General features: G+C 40.1%; 1 protein-coding gene across 1 annotated transcript in view; it reads left to right on the top strand.

The window, feature by feature from the left end:
- LOC145401289 (cytochrome P450 2L1-like) overlaps positions 1 to 19,211 on the top strand; it is a 183,974-nt gene that overhangs the window by 101,135 nt on the left and 63,628 nt on the right. Inside the window, exons 8-9 of the mRNA XM_080273616.1 lie at positions 6,074 to 6,251; positions 17,225 to 17,342. Of these exons, the coding sequence (XP_080129742.1) occupies positions 6,074 to 6,251; positions 17,225 to 17,342 (296 nt within the window). The remainder of the gene's footprint in view (positions 1 to 6,073; positions 6,252 to 17,224; positions 17,343 to 19,211) is intronic.

Below are 19,211 nucleotides of genomic sequence, written 5' to 3' on the forward strand. Positions count from 1 at the left end.
GTAATTATTTCCAGTTTTCCTTCCTTTTCTAATGAGGTTTTATATATATATATATATATATATATATATATATATATATATATATATATATATATATATATATATATATATATATATATATATATATATATATATATATATATATATATATATATATATATATATATATATATATATATATATATATATATATATATATGTGTGTGTGTGTGTGTGTGTGTGTGTGTGTGTGTGTGTGTGTGTGTGAGTCCGGATTACTTAATGGTAACATACAGTACTTTGTACTATTCCTACTCCACACATAGCTACGTGTATGAAAATCTTCTCTCATCACCCATTCTCTCCATGTGGTTATACTTTCTTAAAATATTACCAAAAATTATGCCAGTATTATCAGTTAAAATATCACTACTACTACGATGATGATGATGATGATGACTATAATCATAATAATAATGATGATACTACTACTACTACTACTACTACTACTACTACTACTACTACTACTAACTAGAAAGCGCTCAGAGAGCACATAACTCCTCCAATGTCATTGCCATTTAAAAGGATCCAGAGCCGGATCCGTGGTGATATGATAAAGATTCGGATCGGGATCTGCCCCCAAATTTAATCAGTTCTTTCTTAGCCCATGGCCCACCCTTCCATAATATTTCATTGAAATTCATGGAGAACTTTTGATGTTACTGAGCTGGATACTCCGGATCCTTATGTGGATCCGCCCCAAAACTGAATCACTTCTTCATTGACCCCATCCACAAAATTTCGTTGAAATTCATCGAGAGCTTTTGGAGATATCGTTTGGACAAACAGACAGACAGACAGACAAACAGGTGAATACATAACCTCCTCCAACTTCGTTGGCGGAGGTAATAATAATAATAATGATGATGATGATTTAAAGGGATGCCTACAGAGTGACGAACAGGGCGGCAATAGGAGTGGTGGGGGATATGTGGATCAAATATCTACAATAAGACAGATAGTGGAGAAACCTTGTGAGAAGACTATAAGGGCATTTATGGTATTTGCTGATCCGGAGAAACCGTACGACAAGGTAAAGAGAGAAGGACTGGAAAGTTCTGCGTATGTATGGTGTACATGACTGAGTGCCATTAAACCAGTTGTGCCCAGTGTCCTCTATAAAGGATGGGAACTGGGCACATTCAAAATTCAATAAAGAAGTGAACCTCGCGACTAGGAGCCGATAGGCGGAGGGCGGTACACTTAGTACCCTTCCAGTAAGATCTCTCGCACATGAACTCTGGGCGCTAATGGATAAAGAGCAATTACGAAGATAATGAAGCGCGCATTAGGGTAGGTAGGCATCTAAGCGAATTGTTCGAGATCACTGTTGGTGTGACACAAGTCTGTGTGATGTCCCATAGTTATTCAGTGATTGTATGGATGGTGTTACGGTATGAGAGGTAAAAACACAAGTAATGTTGAGAGAGATGGCGTAGGTAATGAACGGTGAAGGACGGAGTATCTCAAATCTGATGTAGGCAACTGACGCAGTGCTGCTTGGAAATAGCGGATAAGAGCATGGTAAATGGTGCACAGTTCTGTAGATGTCTGTTAGCTCCGTGCCTTGAAGGTAAACATAGATATGAGTCAAGTGATGGTTGTTGAGATAGCTGACTCCCAGTGTGATGTTATGGTGAATGAAGAGAGATTTGAATTGGGAAGAGTTTAAGTAGCTGGGTGCAATTATTGAAGAGAGAGGTAAATGTGCAAAATAAATGGAAAGCCGAGTGGCACAGAGAAGAAAATGGTTAGTACTATGAAGACCTTGATAAGAAGCAAATGCCTGAGTGTGGCAGCTGCCAGAGGCTTGCATGGAGTTTTACTGCCTTCAGTATCATGTTTGTGAGAGACAGTGGATTTGGATGAAAATGAATAGTGGAGAATAAGAGCAGTGAAGGCAGGACTGTTGAGGAATGTGTGTGAAGTGCGAAAATACAGTAGACTGGATAAGGAATACAGGGATTAACGAAGGATTCGGAGTAAGGAAGTTTGTGGACACCAGAGCTGAGAGTGTGCTTCGATGGTATGGTGACGTGGAGAGAATGGGTTTGAACAGAGTGATGAAAAGAGTATATCTGAGCGAAACTGAAGGTGGGAAACGTGGTAACCTTAGAACGTGGATAGACAGTACTATGTGAGCGCGTGAAAAAGAGAGCTATTGGAGCTGATGAAGTTAAGGAATTGAAAAGCGACAGAGCTTTTTTTTTTTTTTTTTTTTTTTATGCAAGGAAGAAGGAACCAAGGGCCATGAGCCCGCAGTAACAGTTCCCTCCAAGAGAAAAACAAAATGCAATAGAGAGCCAAATTCAAGATCCGATCATTTTGAGATGCCTGGACACACTGCGTTTGAAAGACTGGAGATCATAGGCAGCAGGAAATACAGACAGAGGGAGACAGTTCCAGAGCTGACCTGTTACATAAATGAAAGACTGGGAGTAACGGTTAACTCGTGCATTAGAGAGTTGGACAGAAAAGGGATGAGAGTTTGCTGCCAGACGGGTGTTACGCGCCCATCGTAGAGGTGGAGGAATGCAAGCAGACAGTTCAGAGGAGCAGTGACCATTAAAGTAGCGATAGAAAAGAGATAAAGATGCAACAGTGCGGCGAAGAGACAGAGGTTGAAGGGAGTCAGTAAGAGGAGGAGAGTTAATGAGACGAAAAGCCTTTGACTCCACCCTATTGAGAAAAGCTGTATGTGGGGAGCCTCCCCACACATGAGAGTTGTACTCCACACAGGGGCGGATAAAACCCCTGTATAGAGTCAACAATTGTCCAGGGGTAAAGAAAGAGCGGAGTCGGCTTAGCACACCCAATCTCTTGGAAGCAGATTTTACAAGAGATGTAATATGATCTTTCCAAGATAAGTCCCGAGTAAATGAAACCCCAAGCATGTTCAAGGATGATGCAGGATTAAGCTGAATATTATTAAACATTAGTGGGTATACCTGTGGAAGATTTTGTCGGGTTGATAGGTGTAAGAACTGAGTCTTAAATGCATTAAAAACAACCATATTATTTTTACCCCAGTCAGAGATAAGAGCCAAGTCAGACATTAGGTGTGCCATAGCTTCATCCCTTGTTTGTTGAAGTAACTGTTGAGATGGGCGTTGCGGGAACCGAATGGAAAGGTGAAGGGTGGAGTCATCAGCGTATGAGTGGATAGGGTTAGATGTACAGCTTAGAAGATCATTGATGAATAAAAGGAAGAGAGTTGATGATAGGACAGAGCCCTGAGGAACACCACTGTTGATAGATCTAGGAGAAGAACGATGGCCGTCTACAACAGCGGCTATAGAACGACCAGAAAGGAAGCTAGCGATGAAGGCACAGATAGAAGGATAGAAACCGTAGGAGGGCAGTTTGGAAATTAAAGATTTATGCCAGACTCGATCAAAAGCCTTTGAGATGTCAAGTGCAATGGCAAAGCTTTCGACAAAGTCCCGAAAGGAGGATGACCAGGAGTCTGAAAGGCAGGTGAGGAGATCGCCAGTGGAGCATCCCTGACAGAACCCGTACTGACGATCAGAAAGAAGGTTGTGATAGGAAAGATGCCTTAAAATTTTTCTATTGAGAATTGACTCAAAAACTTTTGAAATACAGGATATTAAAGCAATTGGACGATAGTTGGGGGGTTGGGAGTGGTCACCCTTCTTTGGGATTGGCTGAATGAGAGCAAACTTCCAGCAAGAAGGAAAGGTACAAGTTGACAGACAAAGGCGAAAGAGTTTGCCTAGGCAGGGTGTAAGCACAGAAGCACAGTTCTTGAGAACAACAGGAGGGACCCCATCAGGCCCATAAGCCTTGTTAGTACTGAGGCCAGTGATGGCAGAAAATACATCACCTGAAGAAATTTTAATGTCAGCCATGAAGATGTCAGAGGGGGGAAGTGATGGGGGAACAGCACCGGAATCGTCTAAGGTGGAATTGGAGGAGAAAGTCTGTGCGAAGAGATCTGCTTTATCAGTAGAAAAAATAGCTACAGAACCATCAGAGTAGAAAAGAGGAGGGAAGGATGATGAGGTAAAGTTGTTAGAAAGATTTTTGGCAAGGTGCCAGAAGGAGCGGGAAGAATTCGAGTTGGAGAGTTGAGAGTATTTAGTATGGATGAAATTATTTTTAGTAGAGAGAAGAACAGACTTAGCACGATTCCGGGCAGAAACGTAAAGATGATGTCATTCAGGGGTGGGTTGGCTCCGGTACCTTTTGTAGGCCCTCTCCTTGTTGCGGACAGCATTAGAACAAGCGTGATTAAACCAAGGCTTTCTTGCGTTAGTCAAAGGATATGAGAAAGGAATGTATGCTTCCATGCCAGAGAGAATAACCTCCGTAATGCGCAAGGCACACTCAGATGGCTCCTGGCCATGGAAGCAATAATCATTCCAGGGAAAATCAAAGAATTACTGCCTGAGGGCCTCCCAGTCCGCAGCTCCAAAATGCCACAGACGACGTTTCCCTGGAGGGTCCACAGGCCGTACCAGAGTGATAGGACAGGTTAAGGTAATAAGGTTGTGATGGGAGGAGCCCAATGGAGAGAAAAGATTAACAGAGTAAGCAGAAAGATTAGTTGTGAGGAAGAGGTCAAGTATGTTGGAGCTCTCTCCAAGGCGGTCAGGGATACGGGTAGGGTGCTGTACAAGCTGCTCTAGGTCATTAAGGATAGAAAAGATGTAGGCTTGTTCACCAGGTGGATCCGTGAAAGGAAAGGAGAGCCAAAGGTGGTGGTGAACATTGAAATCTCCTAGAATGGAGATTTCAGAGAAAGGAGAAATGGATAGAATGTGTTCCATCGTAGAAGTAAGATAGTCAAAGAATTTTTGATAGTCAGTAGAATTAGTGGATAAGTAAACAGCACAGATATATTTAGTCAGAGAATGACAGGAAAGCCGAAGCCAGAGTGTAGAGAATTCAGAAGAATCAAGTTCAGGAACACGAGAGCAAGATAAGTCGTTGCGTATATATACACAACAGCCACCTTTGGCTTTGAAATGAGTATAGAGAAAGTAGGAGGATACAGAAAAGGGTTTGCTGTCAGTTGCCTCAGACAGCTGAGTCTCCGTTAGAAAAAGAAGGTGAGGTGTAGAGGAGGAGAGGTGGTGCTCAATAGAGCGAAAGTTAGAGGAAAGGCCGCGAATGTTGCACAAATGAAGAAGAAGAGAGTCAGACAATGGTTACAGACACCTCGAGTCGTCACCGGGAGAGGGGCGGATGGTGGGGGCATTTATGGTCCCCCCCCGTGGGGACTCCGAGGCTTGGTGAAGAGACGCCATTTTTTTTTTAAATTTTGAATAGGAAGTGTAGTGTGTACTGTGCATGTAGTTTGGTGTAGATAGTTAGAGAAATTTGTACAGGAGAGCATGCTGGCCTACTCTCTATGTAACTGAGACACTGAAAATGTTCAGCAAAGGGGGATGGTCAGGAACTAGTCCTGAGGGCTGATGAAACGGGAGCTCCAGCACTCCCTGTCATCAGCTTTCCATCCACCTTGGGAGTATTGCCCTGCTCGACTGGTGCTACAGTCTACTTGACTGACTTGAATTTTGTGCAAAGGAGTGTATGATCAGGGTTTGGCATCCCGTTTTAACTTGCCAGTCACCGAGTGACCCTGTTAGACAGGTGTGAAGCCACGTGCGGAATGTTGTTTTTAAACTATCTGGTGGTGCTAGGATTCTTGGGACTTGAATGGTGGGTGAATGGGAGTGTGGCTAATTCAGTTGGGCAAATTTTGGATAGTACCTTATTGTACCGTTTTATTTTTTTTTTCTGGCTCTCTAGACCCTATCTCACCCCACCATGGGCTGAGCTAGGAGGTCTGGATGATGATGATTTTAATGTTGATGATGATAATGATTATACAACAGGATCTAATGTTTCTTTTGCTTAACCTGTTTAGAGGTGCGAGTCATTTAATAGAAGGCTGTTTAATGTTCCAATTCTCATAATAATGTTAATATCAATAAGTTGGGTGAAGAGATGTTGCAGCTGCTGCTTCTGTTGCTGCTGCTTAAGATGATGATAATGATGGTATTTGCAGAAAAGGATCTGCTGTTTCTTCTGCTGGATCTGTTTGCCACTGGAAGTCAAACCACACAAGACTCTCTCCTATTCCTCTTCTACTACCTGGCCAAACATCCTGAGGTGCAAGCCAAGATGCATAAGGAAATAGACGAAATTCTTGACGGAGCTCCACCTACCATGGAAGACAATGCAAGGTGTGTGTGTGTGTGTTCTTACCTAATTGTATCTTTACAGGAATCAAGTTCGTACTGTAAACCATATTTATTGTACATATCCTTAAATTTGTGAATTGTTTTGGCACACACTATTTCATTCGGTAGTGCATTCCACTGATCAGTTGCTCTATTTGGGAAACTAAATTTCCTTACGTCTTTATCACCTCTTTTTATGCAGCTTTTTGCAGTGTCCTCTTGCTGATGCATCCCCATAGGTTATGTAATTATTTATGCTAAGTCTGGTAATACCAAGTCGGTTCACTTTCCGTCAGCGCGCAGGAAGGCATGGCTTGTGTGACATCAGCTGGCTTAAATAACAGAAAATGTATAAAAGGGTAGACTCAAATTAAACATTTATGATAAGGGTAAATGAAGAAGGGAAGAAGTGCGGACTCGTTTAACCCTATAATATAGCAGTAGGTTCCCTCACACCCCTGCACCTTCCCTCACACATTTCAGTCCCTTCCCTCACTTCTCCGACTGAAAATGTCAAGGTCTGATAACTGGAGTAAGCATACCCTCACTGTCAAGGTCAGGCGTCAACTGAACGCTTGGGTTTCATGCCAGAGCCAGTCGACATCACTCCGATGCTCAGCTCCCTGCGCGAGCTTGGAGCTGTTTTAGAAGGAAGTGGTCCGACTTGGTATTAGTAGACTTAGCATTTATGTCAATATTCTCCTTCCCTGATATGCATTTATATAGTATAATCATGTCATCTCTTTTCCTTCTCTCCTGTAGTGTTAGTAGATTCAGTTTTTTTAGTCTTTCTTCGTAGCTTGGTACTCATCTTGTAGCAGCCTTTGAACTTTTTCAATCTTGTCTACTTGTTTTTTGAGATGAGGATTCCAGACTACTGATGCATACTCCAGGGTTGGTCTGATGAATGATGTTATTATCTTTCTTAGCATGTCTTCATTTATGTATGTGAACGGTATTCTCATATTTGCAAGCAGTGTATACATGTTCCATACCTTCTCACTGATGTGGTCAGCCGGAGATAGACTGTTATTGATAATCACACCTAGGTCCTTCTCGCTTTCTGATGTGTGTAGGGTTTTATTTCCTAACTTATAATCCCACTCAGGTCTTTTTCCACTTTTACCAAACTTGATTACATGACACTTGTCCACATTGAATTCCATTTGCCATGCATTACTCCATTCATGAAGTTTATTTAATTCTTCTTGTAGCTCTTTACAAGAGTCTGTGTTAGTAATTCTCCTTTGTATTTTTGCATCATCTGCAAACTTATTTAGATAGCTTTCATTTCCAGTGTTACTGTCTATACCATTTATATACACTAAGAACATGATTGGTGCCAGCACTGAGCCCTGTGGAACTCCACTAGTCACTTCTCTCCATGATGAGTAATTTCCCCTTAGTACTGAGGCAGGGAGGATAGAATACTTCCCCAGTATTCCCTGCTTGTCGTAAGAGGCGACTAAAAGGGACAATTTTATCTACATTCTTTTTGCTCTCTTTCTTTCTCTTGTATTTTGTCTGTCCAAACCCTCTGCATTTTACTTTCATTTAATTAATTTCCTCTCTCCACTGTCTGGTTCCTGCGAGCCACTGGCATTGGCTCCAGGGTAAAATATTTTTCTGCCTAAGAAATCTTGATGAACTCTGGTTACGAAGCAATGGCCCTCAGTTCCGTGCAACCCTTAAGTGGGCAGGGGGTGCTAAGAATCCCACGGTGTAGAAATAAGTTTATACATTCAAAAAGAACCTTAAGAATAGGAAACTGGAATGTTTGAACTCTCAGTCAGGCTGGTAAAATGGAAGAACTTATTTCAGTGTTCAAGGAATACAAGATGGATATTTGTGCTCCTACAGAAACAAGGCTGCTTGGAGTTGAAATGAATTTGGAAGATGGTATTACTATGTTGGTTTCTGGTAGGAGTGATGGAAATCATTACCAAGGAGTAGGCTTACTGCTGGGTAGAGATGCTTGTAAGGCAGTATGTGAGTTTGAACCAATTAATGAGAGCTTGCTTTATGCTCGTTTAAAATCTGACCATGGTAATATCAGTATGGTTGTAGGGTATTCTCCGACAAATGAGGCTGCTGATGAAATAAAAGATGACTTTCATGAGAAGCTGCAGGATGTAGTGAATAGAGTGGCAAGACATGATGTGTTAGTTTGCATTGATGATTATAATGCGATTGTTGGCAGTAGTAGGGATGGCTTTGAAGATTGTATGGGTAAGGAGGGTGTTGGTATAAGAAACGAAAATGGGGTGCGATTTGGAAGCTTTTGTTTGGCAAATGACCTTATAATTGGTGGAACTATCTTTGAGCATAGAAAAATACATAAGACTACTTGGATTTCACCATGTGGTAAATATTGTAACCAGACTGACCACATTGCAATTAGCAGAAGGCATAGGAGTTATTTGCAAGATGTTTGCGTAAGGAGGGGGGCAGATATAGGTAGTGATCATCAACATGTGTCAAAGATTAAAATAAAACGTAAGAGAAACGTTAATGGTAATTGTACAGGAGGTAATAATTATGATTTTGATGAGATGAGGAGTGATGAGAACACAAAGGAAAAATTTCGGTGGGAATGTAGGAACAGGTTTCTAGTCCTGCAGACTGATGGAATCTGAAGACAATTATATTGATCAAATGTGGAGAGAGGTAAAAGAGGTTTTGCATGAGAGTGCTAAGTTTACTATCAAGAAAAATGGAAAAGCAAGAAGGAAAAAGTGGATGTCAGATGAAACATGGAATGCAATTCAGAAAAGGAAAGAGGCTAAGTTAAGAAGTGAAAACACAACATGTTGATGGCCAGGTAGTTGAAGTACTTAGAGCAAAGTACTGGAGTTTACATTCTGAAGTAAAAAGACTCGTTAGACGTGACAAGAGGAGACTATATGATGAAAAGGCAACAGAGACGGAAATTAAATTAAGTAAAAATGACGGTCAGAGCACAAGAGCAGCGTATCAGGCCATAAAGGAGTTAACTGGGACTGAAAAGAGAAGGAAGGAAATACCTGTACGAGATAGAAATGGTAATTTGATGACTAAAGATTTGGATATAAAAGGAAGGTGGAAAGTGCACTTTGAATCTGTTCTAAATAGACCAATCCCAGCTGAAGAAGACATCTTGCCAGCCGAGAGAGATTTGCAGTCAGAAACAGGGGATATAACCTTGGAAGAGGTGGCAAAATCTATAAAGGAGTTAGAGAATTTTAAGGCCCCAGGAGAGGATGGAATATTTCCTGAAATGCTTAAGGTGGAAAATGAGTTAGTGAATGTGCTTTTGAAACTTTTTAATGTGGCTTGGGATAATGGTGGAATTCCAGAAGAGTGGAAAAATGGAGTGATTATAAAAATACCAAAAAAGGGAGATTTAAGTGTGTGTGGCATTTGGAGGGGGATAACTTTGACCCCTGTAGTTGCAAAAGTTTTCATTCATTCATTCATTGCCAGACGCCATGTATCCCAGACGGGGTGGTCAAGGGCTCAGAGTTAATTGTTTTACAGGGAGGGGCACTAATCCTCCACCAACCCCACTTGACACGTAGGGATCATACAAGTGGAAATAAATGTAATCACTTTCCTTATAATTACCAGCATGTTGATTATTTTCACGCTATGTAGGGTAGCAAATTAATCAGAGACAGCATACAATCCACCATCTCCATCTTGTGTATCCTCATACATGTGAAAAACCCGTTTGGTAATGCATTATTCTGATTCATTACCAAACGAATGTTTCATTACCAAATTGGTCCACATTTGGTAATGAAAAATGCCAAATGGCAACCCTGACAGGGTAGGGAGGGAGGGGGGAGGAAGGAAAGGGTGAAGGGGCTGTCGTGTAAACAGCAGTTTGGTGCCGCGTGGCAATTTCAATTTACGGGTGGGGAAAAAATCAGATTTTGGGGGGATTTTTGTCTTTTTTTGGCCATTTTTGGATTCCGAAGGTCCAGGTCCACAATGTTCGGTAAGGGGGGGGGGGGGTCCGGATAGTACGGGGATTACTGTATTTAGCAGGGCCGTGCAGATAGCACTATTTTGCTCTGCGATTTCACAGACGGCGACAGGATAGAAACGATCTCATAGTGAGACATGTTGCACGGATTGCAATAGGCTGTCAGGCAGAGTTGCCAGGGTCGGGACCCTGGTAACCCTGATGTTGAGCACATGGCGATTGTCACTTGTTGCAGGAGGCCATCCCATCCCACTGTTGATGTTTTTTTTTTTTTGGTGCTTTCAAGGCCACCTTTACAGTGACTGTGTGCTTAATATACAGCAATGCCTTCCACCTCTGGCATGGTTCCAACTGGAGGGTAAAATGGTGGTGGCGATCAAATACAGAAGGCTGGAGAAAGGAGGAGGTGAAAAAAGGGTAAAAAAAATCCTACAGAATATATGCATGGTAAACCACAAGCAAGACGAGAGCCACTAGTAGGCCATACCAGTACACTCAACATTCAAAAACAGCACTCAGAACCATTAAAAAGTAGGTTTGATACACCTTCCTGCATGTTTAATATACAACAGTTTTAATATTGTTGAAATACTAGCTGATACATGTGGTTAAAGATGGAAAATAGGGGTGTAGTTGAAAAAGTCCCAGACTAATTTGATTTACTTAGGTAAGAAGTTTATCCCATCGATGGCGATTCCACGGATAGTGACATCAGTGCAAGACCAGCAGTGTCGTTATCTGCGCAGCCCTACTGTATTCAGCTAAGGTCATACCTAACAGCCCAAGGTCAAAAGGCATCTCCAAAGCTGAATACAAAGTGCTTGGAAATAGCAAGAATAAGCTAAACTAAAATGATAGGTCAACAGAGTGAGGGAGTTAATCAGGCTGGATATGGTATAGCTCACACAAATGACATCAGCCTCATCTGGGAGGGGGGGAGGGGGAAGCTAGTCACAAATAAATGCTATGAGAAATATGTGGTGCCATGATTTTGTCTTCTGCCACACCACACTGTGATGGGAGCTGCAAAACGACAAAAAATTTGGACCAAGTTAAGGTGAACAACCTATATCCATAAAGTTTATTTGTAAGTCTTTTCCAAAATCTTGTTGAACAGAATAGAGCCAGTAATTGACAAAATTTTAAGAGAAGAACAAGCGGGATTCAGAAAGGGTCGAGGTTGTAATAATCAGATTTTTATTGTAAGGCATCTAATGCAACAAGCTAATGAGATGAAAATACCACTTAATATGTGTTTTGTGGATATTGAAAAGGCGTTTGATAGTGTTTCACGTGGAGCTATGTTGAAAATTATGAGATTCTGTGGTATACCAGAAAAGTTTGTAAATATTATTAGAAGCCTAATGAAGGTACTTTTTGTAAGGTAATGGTGGGTGGTTCTTTGAGTGATCCATTTCAGGTTAGGTCAGGAGTGATTCACGGAGGAGTTCTTTCGCCATTGCTGTTTGTTTTGGTTATGGATTATGTTATGAGGAAGGTTGTAAGGAGAACAGGTGCAGGAATTAACTGGAAAGAAAATAAGAAGCTGATGGATTTGGACTATGCTTTTTTTTTTTTTTTATGTGACCGACTCTGGGCATAGGCTTCACAGCCTGCTTTCAGGGCCCAGTAGTCCTCCTATGTACCGCAAACCTCTACATGTCACCACTTCGGCACTAACACCCACCATCCATACTGAATACATGCTAGGGCTGTCTCATACAGGACTGGTGTACTGGTATTAGCGGGGGTATTTTACGACATGTCGGCGGGTCTTCTGGTAGATCAGTAAAGTCTGATATTTATGAAATTTAAATCCTTAAACTGTTCCCTGCTCCAGCAGAATTTGAACCCCGGTCCGTTAGGACTGCAAACCAACTCTCTACCAATTGAGCCACCGCCTGATTTGCGGAATTATTTACGAGATGCAGAGGGTACTTGACTGTCTGGTGAAGGAAGGAGAAAAAGTGGGATTGGTAATATATTGTGGAAAGACTGAAATTATTAATATGAGCGTGGAGAACCAAATCGATTGTATAATAGGGAATAATGTGGTGAAGAATGTAGAAAACTTTTAATATCTGGGAACGATTGTATCATCTAATGGATCATTAAACAATGAAATTGAGGAGAGGATTAGACAGGCTTGGCGAGCTTTTCGAATGTTGAAATCTGTTTGGAATAATAATATGCTTTCGGTACATACTAAAGTGAAAATTTACAAGTCCATGGTAAGACCAATTTTACTTTATGGGCATGAGTCATGGTACAGTACAATTGCAACAGATCAGAAAGTATTAGGATTTGAAAATAAAATGCTGAGAAGGATTCTTGGGGTAAAGTGGCAAGACAGAGTTACAAATGCAAGAGTAAGGGATATTATGAGAGTGGAACCAGTTAATGAATATGTGAGACTGTCTCGCTGGAAGTGGCTGGGGCACATATACAGAAAAGAAGGCAGTTTAATACAGGATGTGCCAGAGTGGACTGCTAGAGGAAGAAGAGGTAGAGGTAGGCCGAGGGAAACCTGGTTGAGGACAATGAAAAGAGAAGCAGGAGAGGAGTGCTGGTGGGACCTGAAGGAGATAGCAAAAGACAAATATTGGTGAAGAGAGTTCATCGAGGCCCTATGCTTCCCGTGGGGTGCCACAGGAAATGATTGATTGATTGACTGACTGTTCTCAATTCTCTTTTTATGACAAAATCTTGCATCCAAGAATACAGTTTGGCTCGGATTCCTTTTTGATGGTACAGTTTCCATAAAAGTCTTTGGTGTGGTACTCTGTTAAATGCTTTCTTAAAATCTAAATAGACACTGTCCACCCATCCTTCTCTTTTCTGTAATGTGTCTGTTACTCTGTCATAGTAGCTCAACAGATTAGTAACACATGATTTTCCTTTTCTGAAACCAAACTGTCTTTCTGTTATCATATTGTGTTCTTCTAGATGATTACCCAAGCTTTTCTTATAAGCTTTTCTAATACCATGCTTACAACACTGGTTAGTGATAGTGGTCGGTAGTTGAGTGGATTTTGTCTATTCCTTTTCTTGAATAAGGGAACAATGTTTACTTTCTTCCAAATATCAGGTAGTTTACCTTGTCTCAAGGATTTCTTGAAAATTAAAGATAATGGTTTACTTAACTCCATCGTACGTTCATGTAGCACTCAACATGAAATTTCATCAGGACCATTTGCTTTTCCTTTGTCTGATTTACTTAACTCCTCCTGTATTACTTTTCTGATATCTGTATATCTGGTAGTATGTGTGGGCATGAATGTTCCACATAATCCCGCTCGAAATTATTTTTCTATGTAAAAACTGATTGGAAATTCTTATTTAGTGCTTCACAAATATCCTTCTCTTGTGTATAGGTGATTCCCTCGTCCGTAATGGATTGTATTTTATCTTTTACTTTGGTTTTGTTTCTGACGTAGCTGTAAAATAGCTTCGGTTGATCACTACTTTTATTTATGATATCCTCCTGAAACTGTTTTTGGGCTTCCCTTCTTATTCTTGTATAATCGTTTCTTGCCTATTTATAGTTGTTATATGCCCTTTCACTATTGTGTCTTCTGTATCTGTTCCACAACAAAATCTCTTTTTTCTTTTGATTTTTTACATTCTGTATTGAACCATTTCTTTATTTTCTTTTCTGCTTCTTTGTGCTGTGGGATGTACTTCTGGACTCCTATTTCGTAAAGTTCACAGAATTTTTTATATATAGCATTTAAATCTTGTCCTCTAAGCTCCTTTTCCCAATCAGTTTCTAAGAAGTACCTCTTTAGGTCATGATAGTTTCCCTTTTTCTAGTTTAGGCTATTTTTGTAACTTTCATTACTGTTAACTATGTCATATGCAATCCCGAAGTTGCAATTTAGTACTGCATGCTCACTTTCCCGAATGGAGGGTGATATATTAAATTGTCAATATCGTTTTCTTGCCTAGTAAGTACAAGATCTAGCACTGAGGGTACATCGAGTCCTCTTTTTCTGGTGCTTTCCTTTACATGTTGCGTTAGGAAAAACTCCTGCACGAGATCCAGGAGCTTTTTGGTCCCAACAGCTTTCTTGGCTTATTATATCCAGAGTATTCCAATTTATATTTGTTTTAAAATCTCCAGTCAGTATAATTCTTTCCGATTTCTCTTCCATTCTATGTAGTAATGCTCTTAAACTCTGAATTGCATTCCCTGCCAGGTCCTCATATTCGCCTCTTTCCCATGTGTTTGACCTGGGTGGCATGTACAAATTGGCTACAATTACTTTCCGTTCAGATGTACTGATCTCTACTGCAATCATTTCTGCTTGTGAGGGTATATCTAGTTCTATTTCTTTGACTTTTAGAGTTTTCTTAGTTAATATTGTAATTCCTACTCTTTTTTTTTAAGTTCCTATCTCTTCTCCATATATTGTATTCCTCTAAGTTTAGGATGTCATTTAATATCCTTGGTGTTAATTTTGTTTCAGTTAGGCATATTATATGTGGTTCATTTTCTCTGATATAATCATTCATCTCTAATAATTTAGATACCATTCCATCCACATTTGAGTACATCAACTTAATCATCTTATTTATATAGTTGTCATGACTTGGGTCTACTGCCTTCCTCCTTTTTATTCCCTCCTGTTTATATACCACTCTCGTACCTGCAATCCAATTACTTCGTAAAAAAAAAAAATGTGTTCTTCTCCTCCTCTGATCTTCCCTCATTTTTTGTTTTTGCTTCTTCCCTGTTCTCTTTCAGTAATTCCAGTTCCTCTTGTGTTAGGCATCCTTTTATCCATACATTTTTGAACTCCTCTTTTTCCATAATATTCTTTGCATTTTTTAGTATCTCCTCCATGGTGTTTACACTCTGGAAGGTTACCTTTAGGGGCCTTGACTTGTTTCTTTCGTATTTCCTCAACCTTTTGTGTTCCTCTATGTCTTTACTACAGATTTCCTCTGATACTTCTTTCAATATGCTCATTACAATTGCCATCTCCTTTTTGTCTCTTGAGATCATGTTTCTTACTTCTTCCTCTTCTATACCAGTGCTTACTATAGATTTGTTGATATCTGCTGAATCTCTGACTCATATAGGATTGTTTTGGATTATTCTTTTCACTTCCTTTTTAATGCTTTTTTCTTCCACCCTTGTTTCTAAGTCTTTCTTTACTTTCACCATTTCAGCATACGTGGTTTCCACATTATTTTTGTAGCTTTGCACAGCTTTATTCACCTGTGTTATCTTCTCCTCAATATAAATGCTCTGATCTATCAGACTGCTTACTTGCCTAATTGTCTCTATATAATTTTTTACCTCTTCCATAATACTCTCGTGTTTGACTACTGTACTTGCCATTTCACTAATTTTCCTCCTAAGTGAACCCATTTCTACTGGCAGTTCATCTATTGTTGTGTCTTTCTTGTTGACTTCCTTCGCTAATTTTTCTATTTCTTCCTTTTGCAAGTGCATCTGTTTCTTAATTTTATCAATCTCATTCTGAACAGCTTTCTCTAGTATGTGTACTTGTTCCACCAGTTTATTGTGAGTCTCCGTTTCAACCAGTTCTTGGTAGAAATCATCATCCTGCATTCTACCTTTATCCATTTTCTTTTCCAAATTTGCTTTACTAGAGTATGTGGCCATCATGCAGAACTAAAAGCACATATACTACTCACATTCCCTGGTGCAGTCGTAGACTAAAAGACTGATCAGCTGATTTTGCGCATTCTTGCACTACTTTATTTTCTTTACTGTTTGAACAACAGTCTTACTTAAAACTACTTTTTTATTTTTTATATTAGAACACCATTTAGTCTAACTTGGTACAGAGGTTGACTCATATAAAGATACTAATTTAGGTAATGCCACTGGCCAAGTTGGCCAGGTATGGAGTGGTGGCAATGTGCGTCTGCTCCGCCCAGTGCCTCGTGTGTGTGTGTGTGGTTATAGGAACGTTTGTAGAAGAGTAGGACAGAAAAAAACAAAGACGATGAACCAGAAGGCATTGGTTGTCGCCAATGATATGGTATAGGTTGGGAGGAGAGTAAGACACATGCACGGCACAATGGTATGCTGTAGGTTAGAGGGACTGTAGACAAATACAAGGCACAGATGGTGAAACAGAAGATAGTAGTAAAAGAGAATGGTATGGTGTGGGCTAGAAGAAAATGGCAGTTACAAGGCAAGAGTGAAACAGAAGCATGGGGTAGTAGACAAGGGTATGGTGAAGGCTAGAAGGGTAGGATAGATACAAGACACAGGCAGTAAAACAGAAGATATTGATAGTAGACAGTAACATAATGCAGGTTGGGAGAACAGTAGGACAGATTCAAGGTACAGACGGTGACAAAGAAAATAGTAATAATAGACAGTGGTATCGGGTAGAGTACTGTGGGCTGGGAGGAAGCCATGCTAGAAACTAGGCACAGGCGATGAAGCAGAATATAGTGGTAGTAGACAGAAGCACCATTTGATTTAACGAGGCTGTGTTCGTCTCTTGTTGCTTTATGCCTTTCACCTTGGCAATTCAAATTTCGCCTGCACCACTCTCCAGGGAGCGTATTCTCGCGAACTTAAGTCTTTGTGACGCCTTTCCCTCATCAGATGACGTATGTTTAATATTTCCTCGTACGTTGTTTATGCAGTCCATGTCGGAGCCAAAGTAACATCAATAACATAAACGAAAAGAACAATGCAAAATAAGGAAAACATGTTGGAAATGAAGACGTGAAAGTCTCTTAAACTGGCAAAAAAAAAAAATACTTCTGAAACTCAGTCCAAATTTGAACCTGGCAAACTTACAGAGTTAATTCTGGCATTACACCCTCAGTGGACAAGGCCTCGTTAGGCTGTTCAGATAATAACGATGTGATCTGAGAAAAAGTATATTGTGAATAGAGATGATAACTTGTTTCTTTCGTAAATGTTTAAATTGTTTATTAATTGAGTCTCTCTCTCTCTCTCTCTCTCTCTCTCTCTCTCTCTCTCTCTCTCTCTCTCTCTCTCGTTATGATACAGAATGCCGTATACAGAAGCTGTTATTCACGAGGTTTTACGAAAGTCTTCCCTGGCTTCGGTGGGAGTACATCATGTCGCCTCAGAGGACACTACACTGGCAGGCTATACCATACCTAAGGTGAGAGGGAGAGAGAGAGAGAGAGAGAGAGCCTACTCTGTGCACTCCTATGCCTGCGTTTTCGCTGTTCTTTTGTTTTTTTATGCACAAATTTATTCAGCTTATTACTGAGATATTTAAAGCTCGAGGTGTTACTTGTAGCCTTCATTATTTCCTTCACTATTACGGAGCAATCATTTGGCTCAGTAAATCAACTGGAATTTTCTAAGAAAAAATAATAATTACATGAAGGGATTTACCTGCTCTTAAACCTCTGTTGTCCTTTCTTACTTTTTGTGTTCATTTCAGAACAATATCCTCTCTTCCAAAGCTTTATTTCTTTCCTATATTTATTTTCCCCTATCATGCTATAGTTTCGAGATCATCCACTTCCATGCAGGTTCCTTCTGCTAGATTTTTATGTTTCTTTTCTGATCTTGGGGTCCTTCCCAAAATTTATAACTCCTCAGTGCTATAGTGAAGAAGATTTGGTCCATTTTTGTATGTACACTGACGATACTTCCCCTGCCTTTGTGTTCTTGCTTCTCCATACATACATACATATATATATATATATATATATATATATATATATATATATATATATATATTGTTACATAGCCTATGATTTCATCATCCTTTGTGTAATTCTAACGTACAGTATGCTGCATGTTTGATCATGAGCGTGTTCTACCTTACTCCCCCCTTCTACCCTTACAGTAGAGTAAGTCGTTCTTTCTGTTGTTCAGAGCAGGAGTGTCAACTCTTTGTCCCCTCTGGCTTCATTTGCATGTCCTTCTTACAAGTTGTATCAAGCTCTGCCGGCCCCTATATAATGAGCTCAGTCTCTGCATTAATTGCCACTTAGATCTACTCCTCATTTTGTTCACATCTCTGTCCTCCCCTGTACAGTTGTTATTATTGTGAGTTCTCAGGAAGTCTCCAACCATCTAACTGTTGTGTAATTTGAGTATAAGTGTTGTTGCATTTTTTCTTGTACTGTATAGCATAAGGTGTTAATTCGTAGGCCTAGTGAGCTTTTTGTGATTCATGTGTTTTAAGTGTCAGCCATTATTGATAATATTTTGTATGTGTAATAATATATCTTGCATTCACTGAGCATTATCCGGTTTTCTCATTTTATCAGGGCTGACTTAGATAAACTTACACTTGCTAATTTCGTGTTAATGGAGGCTATTGCAGTTAACCATATATTTAACCTGTTTTTTGTCATTACATTATCCTTATGAGTCCTGAATTTTTAGTTGTTAGTTTGAGCATTAAACTTTAACTTGTAATTTTACCTAACTCTTGTTTTGAACCTGGAACTTTGCGGGACAGTGGTGATTTTTGGTGTTCTCACTTGGAGTGTACATTGTCTTTCTCTGTTCCGTAACATAAATTTTGGTGACCTCGCCAGGATATTCAGGATATTATCATAAGGATATTGCTTGATATTTTGTGACTGTGATTTATTCATGATGTCTACTATTACTACACTTGATGAAGCCAAAGATTTTTTGTCAAATGTGCAAACAGTGTGTGATGTAGAAAACAGAACAAAGAATGAACTTAAGCTTGTTGCTCAACAATTGGGAATTGCTGTTCGCTCTCATCATTCTAAAGATCAAATTGTTGACATGATTAATGAAAGCTTGTTTAATTTAACTCCTCCAGAGGAGCAAACACAGATTGAAATAGCTAAGTTACAGCTAGCTCTGCAGGAGGCTCGTGCTAAGGAGGCTGAGTTTCAGGCACGTGCTAAGGAGGCTGAGTCTCAGGCTAAGGTGACTGAGTCTCAGGCTCGTATTCAGGAGGCACAAATTGAACTTGCTAGGATTCGGGCAGACCATGAGTATCGCATGAATCAAGGTGGAACTGGATCATCTA

Source organism: Coenobita brevimanus, chromosome 55 (assembly GCF_032717465.1).
Source record: "Coenobita brevimanus isolate Jiangsu-jjx chromosome 55, ASM3271746v2, whole genome shotgun sequence".
In the NCBI taxonomy this organism is placed as follows: Eukaryota; Metazoa; Arthropoda; class Malacostraca; order Decapoda; family Coenobitidae; genus Coenobita; species Coenobita brevimanus.